This window comes from Phaethon lepturus, unplaced genomic scaffold (genome assembly GCF_000687285.1).
Source record: "Phaethon lepturus isolate BGI_N335 unplaced genomic scaffold, ASM68728v1 scaffold14566, whole genome shotgun sequence".
Classification (NCBI taxonomy): Eukaryota; Metazoa; Chordata; class Aves; order Phaethontiformes; family Phaethontidae; genus Phaethon; species Phaethon lepturus.
In genome coordinates, this window is record NW_010544420.1 from 114,625 (window position 1) to 125,606 (window position 10,982).

The 10,982-nt window shown below is 41.4% G+C and overlaps 1 protein-coding gene across 1 annotated transcript in view; it reads left to right on the forward strand.

The window, feature by feature from the left end:
- LOC104622030 (hemicentin-1-like) overlaps positions 1-10,982 on the forward strand; it is a gene marked incomplete at its 5' end in the record, with an annotated part of 153,062 nt that overhangs the window by 112,209 nt on the left and 29,871 nt on the right. Inside the window, 13 exon segments of the mRNA XM_010288684.1 lie at positions 2,473-2,614; positions 3,680-3,824; positions 5,281-5,408; positions 5,807-5,963; positions 6,142-6,263; positions 6,464-6,628; positions 6,848-6,955; positions 8,015-8,152; positions 8,296-8,430; positions 8,705-8,974; positions 9,567-9,757; positions 10,143-10,356; positions 10,933-10,982. The exon segment at positions 10,933-10,982 is cut by the window's right edge and continues 115 nt beyond it. Of these exon segments, the coding sequence (XP_010286986.1) occupies positions 2,473-2,614; positions 3,680-3,824; positions 5,281-5,408; positions 5,807-5,963; positions 6,142-6,263; positions 6,464-6,628; positions 6,848-6,955; positions 8,015-8,152; positions 8,296-8,430; positions 8,705-8,974; positions 9,567-9,757; positions 10,143-10,356; positions 10,933-10,982 (1,965 nt within the window).

The window sequence follows — 10,982 nt, forward strand, 5'->3', positions numbered from 1 at the left end:
ACTGAACAATTTAAGTTCGGTTATTAATTGAACTTAATTGATAATCTTCCCTCAATTGATCTTTATCTGTTAATAAAGACGAAACAAATTCAGCTTATGAATTGTCTCCTTTAACTGCAGTCCATCAATAGTATTCACCTGAAGTTCTGCTTGTTTCCTTTCCTTCTGGCATGGTGTTCCTCAGACCCTTTCTCTATTCTAAATTTAGAAGAATGAAATATTAGTGGAAGAAGTAAGAATATGGTGGGTGATTCTGTCCTACTAAGTGCTGCTGGGGAATGTTACCTTGAGTATAGCACAAGAACTAGCTAGAAACAAGTGTAAGAGAAACACTCTTCTTCTGAATGGTCAATTCTTTAATTGGGTAGTGATTTTTTTCTTTTTTTTTTTTATGAAAGCAAGGTTGAACAAGGCTTGGAAGTTAAGTATGTGAATACTTTTTTTCCTTGGAAAGCTCATGTTTATAAAAGCAGTACTTACTGAAAATAAACCATGAAAAGAAGTCACTATTAACAAATATTCACCAGAATACAAAGCAATAGAGGAACACTGTGATAGACATACGTACGTGGTTGAAAACCTGTGAATTAACTTTTTTTAATGTTAGTTCTCCTAGTGCCTCATGAATCCATGTCAGTATGTGAGGGCTGAGTCATCTTGGTTGTGCGGTGTCGTCGATCCCCTGCCTTTTGATTTATAATAGAGAAGGGAATTTTAATCTCTAGAGTTAGCTCTCCTCCAGCACTAAATTTAAATTCTAAATTTAGTTCAGACATGGGACTCTTAATCTGTCACGTGTTCTTTAAATAGCAGATGTAGGTTTATTCTGTTCCCTACCATCCTTTTCATTCTCAGCTTAGCTTATAAATACACACTCCGGATATCAGGAAAACATTGGTGTCCTCCTGAATGCCTGGTTGCTTTCTCAACCCCAAAGAAATGTAATAGCCCACTAATACTAAGCAGCTGGGAAAGAGCTCTCCTTGGATGTGGAAAGAGAGGTGCTCTGTGGCATAGGATGCTCCATATCTTGAAAAAATTGAAGTTTCACAGTGACAAGAGAGGGAGAAGGTCAGGTTTTCAGGTTGCAGCGTTACTTCAATTTCAGTCATCGCTGCTTTTTGTGATGCGTCATTCCTCCTGGTTATTGTCTTCCGCTGTGCGGATTTTGAGTTCTACTTTAGACCTCTGTATGCTTAATGATGTAAATGTGCAGCACCACCATTTTCATAGCAGAACTATATAAAAATCTAGCCTCTAAGCAGCTTTGGAGTCCTTGCACTCTTCATTGATTTGGAATGCACATTGAGTGTTAAGAAAAGAAGTAGGTAGGAGCGTCTTGACCTAATCTGGTTTTACTTGAACACTAAAAGAATTGCTGAACTTGTATTTTTTTCAAAGATGGGTTTTCTGACATACCTTGCGTAGAGCATAAGGATTAAATGATAGCTTCATTGCCTGTCTTTTGTCATCTGTATGCTTCTGTGTTTAGAAACCATAGCCCAGGCTGTGTACCTGACAGGAAATACCAGTTGTTACCCAAGATCTGACTGTCTGTAATCCACTGTGGTGGTGAATCCTTTCACCTGTGAGGCTCTGGCCACTGCTGTTTACTCTTGAGTTCGTAGGCTTGCTCGGTTGGTGCCTAGTATGAGACCAGCGTGCCAGGGTACTAGTGCAGGGAAATGCAGAACCGGAGGAGTTTCACCTATCTGTTGTAGCTCCTGTTCTCAGATCTTCTAACCAAAAGAGCAGATGGGAATGTCAGCTTTCCATTTCATCCGAAGTGTGAATCGCATATACTGGAAAAGTTTGAGTTTCTGTTCTTTTTCTATTGTGTTTCATCCGGTGAGGTTTTTGAATGCTTGCAGTTGATATTACAGTCAGTCATGTGTGTAGATCTGATCCAGACTAGTTGTGGTAAAAAAGCTTTGACTTCAAATGGCTACCTAGCAGGCGCCGTACAGTCACTGTAGAGCTGAGAAGAGTGGTATCCTCGTAGTCAGAAATGATGGCTAGTAAACTTAGTAGGCTGAGTTTATGCTGGATCCCACCTGATCAAGACTGTGATGTGTGAAGAACAGTGTAGAGAAACTTATATTTCTTCTGCCTGCAGTGTGCATGGATTTAAAAAAAAAAAATCATTAATTAATCTTGTGCTATTAGGTGCCTCTTTCCATAAAAACTCAAAAATGCTTTGGCTATGTAACCCAAAAAATTGTCTTATTCAGGCACAAGTCCCAGTAGGGGTTTCAAAGGGGAACCATGAAGCAGTGATAATATTTTAAGACTTTGTTTACCCTATTATCTTCACGGGTGTAAACAAAGTTAAGCCAGCAATTAATTCAGTCCCTAGTTTATCTTTGTCCTTCCTTTATGGTTTTTATTACTCTGCAACAAGAAAATATTCTACCTTCATAAAGAGAACAATGGCAAAGTTAAATTTGTCAAACTCTCTGTCTTTCCCCTTAGGGAACTCCTCGAGTTCGAATCCTATCCAACGGGCGATACCTGCAGATCAATAATGCTGACCTCAGCGATACAGCAAGCTATACGTGTGTGGCAAGTAATATCGCAGGAAAAATGACCAGGGAGTTCGTGCTGACAGTACATGGTAAAATCATGGATCCAGTCCTGCGCGTTTTGATCTTTGCATGGTATTTCTGCAGGAGTTCAAATGGCAAGAAAGACACATTAGTAGTCTCTTTCTAGCCAAGTGTTGGCCACTTAGGCTGTGTCTAGACTGTGGGACCATGTGTACTGACTCATGTGCCACCATCTGAGTCCACAGTTGTCCCTCACACTAAAGGACCTTGTTGGGGACTCACCGTGGCTCCCTCTCCATCCGTCTGTGCTTTCTGCTAATGGAGAGTGCTGTGCATCTCTAGCCGTCATCCTGATGCGGAGTCACGATACATCCAGAACGAATGCCCAGATCCAGGACTGAGAAATGCTCTTGGACAAATTCGCAGAAATTATCAAAAGCATTTGACTAGCACCTTGCGGTGCTAGGTTTCATAGCTGGCTTGGCCACCAGTTTTGCAAGTTAATTGAAAACTGTGGCTTCTTCTCTGCACCCGTAACCAGGAGGCGGTAGGAAGATAGGGCTTGAAGGGCCCTGTGCATCTTGATACCTGTCCTGTACTACCGTAGGCCTGAATTTCATTTTAAATTTATTTATTTTCTCACATCTAGTCTGATGAGAAACTACTCTATTCTCACACTCGGGAGATGATAAGAACCTTTTTTCCTATTTCTTTTCTGTTCAAAGCCCAGTCGTATGTACCTGCGTTCCGCTGTGCCCCTGCCAATGACTGTCCTTACTGGTCCAATTCAGATTCCTGTTTTTCTCCTTAATTCATCATTAGGAAGCAAAGATATCACCACAGCCTTACTTTGCTCAATTAAATATGCTGAACTCTTTTACTGTTTTAGCTATATGATAACCTTTGCAGTAACTTGCAAAGATGACCTTTACAGTGCATTTCAGACAAACTCTCTCTTTCATTCCCTACCGCATCATGGCAATTGTCACGCGCTACACAAAACGGTAAGAAACTCGTTTCTGTCTTTGCAGTGATCCCCATACCTGTTACTGCATCTGTTTTCATGTGTTTAGTTTCAAGCATTGCAGTGTAAAGGTTTTTTCTTGTATCGTCAGAGATTTTTCCCTTTACAGTGGCTCCTACAATCCGAAGCAGTCCTCAGAGTGCCGTTGTGCACATAAATGCTTCTGTCGTTCTGGAGTGTGTTGCAGAAGGAGTACCAACCCCGAGAATTACATGGAGGAAGGATGGGGCTATTTTTACTGGAAACAATACGAGGTACTGTCCAGAAGTCAGCATAAATACTCTTTATTCTTTTTAAAAAATGTATTAATTACAGAAAGCTTAGTTAGACATCTGTGACGTGTAAATTAGTTTTCTTTTCACAGATGAGAACTAATATTTGTACTGTCATCTCAGATCCAAATATGGTGTCGTGGTTTAGCCCCAGCCGGCAACTAAGCACCACGCAGCCGCTCGCTCACTCCCTCTCCTGCAGTGGGACGGGGAAGAGAATTGGGAACAAAACTCGTGGGTTGAGATAAACACAGTTTAATAGGACAGAAAGAAAGAAGGGAACAACAATGATAATACCAACAAAGGAATGTACAAGAACAAGTGATGCCCAATACAGCAATGGCTCACCACCCCGTGATCGACAGCCCGTCCCCGAGCAGCGATTTCCACTCCCCGGCCAACTCCAGTTTATGTACTGGGCATGACGTCGGATGGTAGGGAATATCTCTTTGGCCAGCCTGGGTCAGCTGTCCCGGCTGTGTCCCCTCCCAGCTCCCCGTGCACCCCCAGCCTGCTTGCTGGCCGGCCAGCACAAGAAGCTGGACTGTCCTTGGCTGCTCAGCAACAACCCAAAACATCAGCACACTATCAACAGTTTCTCATCCCAAATCCAAAACACAGTCTCACACCAGCTTCTGTGAAGAAAACCAGCTCTATCCTGGCTGAAACCAGGACATACGGAAAACACGGCGATAGAAACAGTAACACAAAGAAGTTGTCCTACAGAAAAGTAACAGTACCAAAGGTTTCATACTTTTATTGTTAAGAAGGACAAAAAACTCCTTTGACAACCAAATGTAATAGTAATTCTTCTGATATTAAAGATTTTGAACAGTAAACATGGAAGATCTTTGTATGGGTTTTTTGTATATGGAGTTTTGGGATGAGGCCAAGCAATTTCATGCAGACCAAAAGCTACTGAGTGTACTCTGTAGTTTCTAATATATAAAACTTTCTATACATGTTCTAGTATCCACTTCTATTGTAGTGAATGGTTTCTATCTTCTGATTGTTTTAAGGGGAAGTAGTTGGTCATTTTCTAGAACTGAGCAATTTCTAAAGAATTTAGTTATATTTCAAAGGAAAAAGAAAATGTACAAGCTTTAATTAGAGTTTTTTAAGGTTAAATAAGAAACATAGAAGAGGACTTTTGGATATTTTCTGCAAATCTGTCATCATTTGTGTGGAATCACTGTGTCAGCTAGATTTCATAATTTCTCTGGAAAATGGATGTGCTGGGGGAGGCGACAGGATGAGGGAGGAGGCAAGTGAAGTCAGCATAAATGCAATAAATGAAAAAACTCTGTGCCCAAATTAAGACACCATGGGTTTAGGCTATTTGTTTTGTACTCTGAGTCATCTTTTCCTTCTGCACTACCAAGGTAGCCTATGGTTGTGTTGATTGGCTAGTAGAAAAAAATATATGGCTTTGTTTCAGGTATTCCATATTAGAGGATGGGTCTCTACACATCCGCTCAGCACATGTTACTGACACAGGAAGATACGCGTGTATGGCAACCAATACAGCTGGCACTGAACGCAAACGGATTGATCTACAGGTTCTTGGTAAAAGCTATGGTTTTAGATAAGTATATGTGATTTTACAAGTCTGAAGACCAGATACATGATTTTTCTTGTTCTGCCAGATCCAGTTTTAAGTTTAGCCCCTTTTTAGCTGCTTTTGTTAAAAAAAAAAAGAAAAAAAAAAAAGACGACATTTGTGGCCTTAGGAATACAACTCAAATGTTCATGAAAAGAAAATATTTATTCCTTGTGCACTGGAACTAGAAAGACTTGACACATCCCATCCTACATGTTTAGTAAGTTTGCTACTGTCAAGTTACTCTTTATAAAAATCAAGTAAATGTGTTCAGGCAGTTCAACTCTGTGTAGATAGGTATGGGAGGGCCGTGTGGGCATATGCATATAATTATTCTGAATAATTAGGCTTTGTTTGTCCTTAGTTCCTCCAACTATTGCTCCTGGACATACGAATATTACAGTTACTGTAAATGTGCAGACCACTTTGCCTTGTGAAACCACTGGAATTCCCAGGCCAGCAATCAGCTGGAAAAAGAATGGGCATCTGCTTAGTGTCGATCAAAACCAGAATACATACAGGTGAGAGATGTTGTCTTTTCACCGTGGGTTTAAAGTTTTCAGGGATGATTTTGGCATTTTAAAAATCTAGCCACACTTAAATGTCATCTTGTATAGCCAGCAAATTCAGTGGTCTGATTACTTGAGCAGAAAAGAAGTATTTCAATGGCTTTTACTTTCTTCTCTTTTCTTTGTTCAGACTTCTGTCTTCAGGTTCCTTAGTAATCATTTCTCCCACTGTGGATGACACTGCTGTCTATGAGTGCTCTGTGTCAAATGATGCAGGAGAAGATCAAAGAGCAGTGGAGCTCACTGTTCAAGGTAGAGGGGCTATTGCTATCACGTGTATGGCACCCAGAATTTCTTTGGGGCGTTCCAATGTGGAGATGAGATTTTTATACCGTTCTTTTATGATGTTGATACCCATAAATTTCTGGTATTCCCAAGAAAGATAAGTTATTTCCAAGAATTTATAATAATGAATATGGGCAATTAACCTTTACACTGATCTTCATTTTTAGTGCCCCCGTCCATAGCAGATGAAGCCACAGACCTTTTGGTAACAAAGCTGTCTCCAGTAGTGATTTCCTGCACTGCGTCTGGGGTTCCTGTCCCCTCAGTTCATTGGACCAAAAATGGCATAAAATTGCTTCCCAGAGGAGATGGCTACAGGATTCTCTCTTCAGGTACTGTGAGTGACTGGAGCCCAGCTGCAAAAAATCAGTGAAAGGGTGCCATTGCGCACACCTAGAAGTAATCAAATAAATGCAAACGATCCCCTAAATACCCCCTCTCCAATTTTTTAGAATAAAAATACAGACCTCTTATGACGGATGCTGTAAGAGAGTTTTACTGTGAATACAGGATACTGCTGTGTGGTGTAAGGCCCTCTCTCTCTGCTGCAGGTGCTGTTGAAATACCTGCCGCTCAGCTAGCCCACGCGGGACGGTACACCTGTGTGGCCCGGAACGCCGCTGGCTCGGCTCGCAGACATGCTACTCTTCACGTTCAGGGTAAGATGGAAAGCTGAAGAGAAAGTGCATTCTGTCAGTAAACGTTGCCCATTTAACACGTACGCACGCTGCAGAGTAATGGTGAGGCCAGGGTGGACCATCACAAATAGTGTCTTGCTCAGCTGAATTGTCTTGTGGACGTGCTGATTATTCACCGAGTCGCCCCTCCGCACGCCACAGCTGTGATATCTTGGATAGAGCCCCCCAGTCCGTGCTGCTCGATTTTATTTTTGTAAGATTTTGGTTTCTTTGCTTTTTGGTAAGTTAAAATGTATCTGTGATGGCAAATTGCATGAAGTAATGTTGTCCCAAAAGTGGGATTGTATACCCGGTGTGCAACATGCCAATATACACACAGAGTAGAGGTATTTTATTTAGAGCATATTTGGGCAGATACGGGTGCTAGGTGGTATTCCACAAAGCTAGCACATCACACAGAGGAATCACCACATATTTATCCCATTACTCGATTAGCGAAAAAACAACAGAGAACCTCCCAAATGTACATTCGTCGGCTAGTAATTACCACATTGCTTATTATTGGTTACACATATTTAAATTATCACGCAATGCCCCTAGAAAGAGCGCGGCGGTAATATGCGTAGTCCCTCAGTGGCGTTGGTGGTTGCGATCTCCCCCGGCTGTCTTTACCCCAGTTATTGTGGATTCTGTTGATCTCGTGACAGTTACGTTTTTTAAGAGTAAAAGAACAACTCAGTCTTCATGGTGTACTGCTTAAGTACAACTGTTTCATCTTCTTGACCACTAAATCCAGGTTCATTAATCTTTTTTAATCGTGTTGTCTCCTACTGACCTGCCCCCCTAGAATCTTTCATTTGTCTCCAACATCAGTAGGGCCATATTCTATGCCCATACTTATGCTGAGCGTTTTGTTATATTTAAGAGCACTTCCACTGAGCTCTTCCTAAGGATGGCAGAATACAGCCATTGCTAATTCAGCCTTCTCAGACTCTCAGATTATGCTATTTTGATATCTTCTGTATTTTCTAGCCTTGAAGGTTAAACCTGTTGCATTTTCCTTTTTATTTTGTTCCACAGAACCACCAGTTATCAAAACTCAGCCAGGGGCGCTGGACGTCATTGTGAACAATCCTGTTCTACTACCATGTGAAGCGACGGGTACGCCTCGACCCATAATAACATGGCAAAAGGAGGGCATCAATATAATCACAACAGGTATCCTCTTAAAGCCTGTGACTCCAGCCTACTTGATGTAACTCAAACTTATTTCCTCTCTTCTGAATATTCAAACTTAGATATAAGGAACCCAAACAAGGAACACGAAACAAAGTGTGATACTTTGCTTGTATTTCTTTTAGGCAACGGTTATATGGTTCTTCCCAACGGCAGTTTACAGATTGCAAAATCAGCCGTTGAAGATGCTGGCACTTACATGTGTGTTGCTCAAAATCCAGCTGGCACCGCTCTGGGGAAGATCAAACTGAAAGTTCAAGGTAAATCATCTTTTAAACTCTTCTTGTAGTGATTTACAGACAAGAAATTTGTGTGTGCTCTCTGTTAGTCAAAACCCAGTTCTGAGCAAGATAAATGGACCTAATGCTTCCCTACCTGATTTGACACTGAATAGAGCCCAGGAGTTTTATTCTCTTTAGTGGTCTGTCTACTTTAGGATTGTATGCTTTTAGGGTTATTTTCACCAAGAACTGAAGTATTCCGTGCTTCTTACAACATATAAATGTTCTAAAAATGTTCTTACTTCTTTTTCAGTACCTCCTGTTATCAAGTCCCACCTCAAGGAATACATTGTTCCTGTTGATCAATCTGTCACTCTGCAGTGTGAGGCTGAAGGCTACCCTGGGCCAGAGATCAGCTGGCATAAAGATGGACAGCATATAACGGAGTCCCTTAGAAGAAGAATTCTCAGCACTGGTGCTCTGCAGATTGTGTTCGCACAGCCCGGCGATGCTGGCCGTTACACATGCATAGCGGCCAACCTGGCAGGATCCAGCAGTTCCAACACGGAGCTCACTGTGCACAGTAAGTGGGACTGTACGGAAACAACGTGCGTTATCGCAGCGTGAACCTACGGAGGGTAAGGAGCGAGGGCATAAAGGGAGAAGTTCAAGAAAATTGTGCTGCTTAATGGCTGAGTTTTATTGGGTTGTAGTATCAGCCGGTTGCTTGGCTGGAAGGAAGAACATTACATTTACATTTAGACTAGATATTAGGAAAAATTTCTTTATGGAGAGAGTGGTCAAACATTGGAACAGGCTGCCCAGGGAGGTGATGGAGTCACCATCACTGGAAGTGTTCAAAAAACGTGCGGACATGGCACTTCAGGACATGGTTTAGGGAGCATGGTGGTGTTGGGTTGATGGCTGGACTTTATGGTCTTAAAGGTCTTTTCCAACCTTAATGATTCTGTGATTCTGTGATTTCCTTAACTTGGTTTATACTTTGTTACAAGTGTTTCACACATTTCTCTGGTCTGCTTAGTGGTGGTCATTGACGGAGACAAAAAACAATACAGGAGATCCAGGCAATGGTTTCTCAGTCCAGTATTGTATGCTTTGACAGTAGTGCTTGAGTAGTACATAGAGGTAAATCTTTTTATTAAACCTTCTCACAGTTCCACCCAAGATTCACAGTACGGATGCGCAGTATACAGTCACTGAGGACTCGCAGGCTGTTCTGTCCTGTGTGGCTGATGGGATTCCAACACCAACGATAAACTGGAAGAAGGACAATATGCTGTTAACAGAGGCAGTAGGAAAATACCGGGCTGGGCCAGATGGAGACCTCATTCTGGATAATGTTGTTGTAAGTTCCCTAAATCTAAGCTGTTGACTTGACAGGTTTGACAGTAATAAGACCCTGTTTCGCTGTTTTTTCACCCACTTCTGGATTAGTCGTTGTTTTATTTTGTATTCTTGTTTTTAATGTTCTAAAGACTTTATAAATGTTTCGTTTTCCACTGAGGAGTAAAATCTGTGAAGAATTTGTAGTGATAAATTCTCAGGAAGGGCAAAAAGAAGTCTAGGTCATCTTTCAAATTATAGAGGAAGTGAAAGAGTTTAGATGAGTTTGAGCTGAATGCTTGTTCCAAACCTTTTCAGGTTACAAACCTCAAACCTCTATCCTTACAAGCGGTAGTGGTGTGTAGGATAGATCATGGTTGAAATTTCCCCTACGTGCTTTCTTTCAGCCGGAAGATTCTGGCAGTTACACCTGTGTTGCCAACAATGCTGCTGGAGAGGACACGCACACTGTCACCCTGATGGTTCACGTACTTCCAGCTTTTACCGAACTGCCTGGAGATATAGCTTTGACTAAAGGAGAACAGCTCAGATTATCTTGCAAAGCAGCTGGGATACCTGTACCCAAAATAACATGGACCTTTAACAATAACATCATTCCAGGTGAGTAAAACACCAGGTCTTCCTGGCCATTCCGCTCCAGTGTTGTTTTCCCCCATGCAGCATTGCAATTACTTTAGGATGAGGAAGAAAAAAAATCTAGAGAGAACAAACATGTTAGGCAGTGATTGTGTGAGGAATATCTTCAGTATTATGCAATCATGTAATTAAACTGCCTCTGAGACAAAGCTGTAAGGAAGATAATTTAAGAAATTGTTCCTCTTCTGTAGCCAAAGATGTAACACATTAAAAACATTTAGTATCTGATGATATTTACTCAGCATCCAACAGCAAATGCTATTTCTCTTAAATACGAAGAGAAACTCAACAGTTCATAGAATGCAGATGCACAAAGCTCGAAGTTAAGGGACAAATTAAGTGGATACATGCATGTTGGCAAATGTCATAGCAGTGACTTTTCTGTGCATTTCTGAGGTGTCTCAGAAATGAAATGGCACAGTGCCCCTGAGCTGCGTTGCTGAATAGCACTGTAATTCAAAGTCTTAAAACATACCAGTTGCTGAGATGTATACATCTAAAACCGTTGAACTAACCCTTTACTGTGTGTTCTCCCTTCAGCACAATACGATGATGTAAATGGACGCAGTGAACTTGTTATCGAAAGAGTG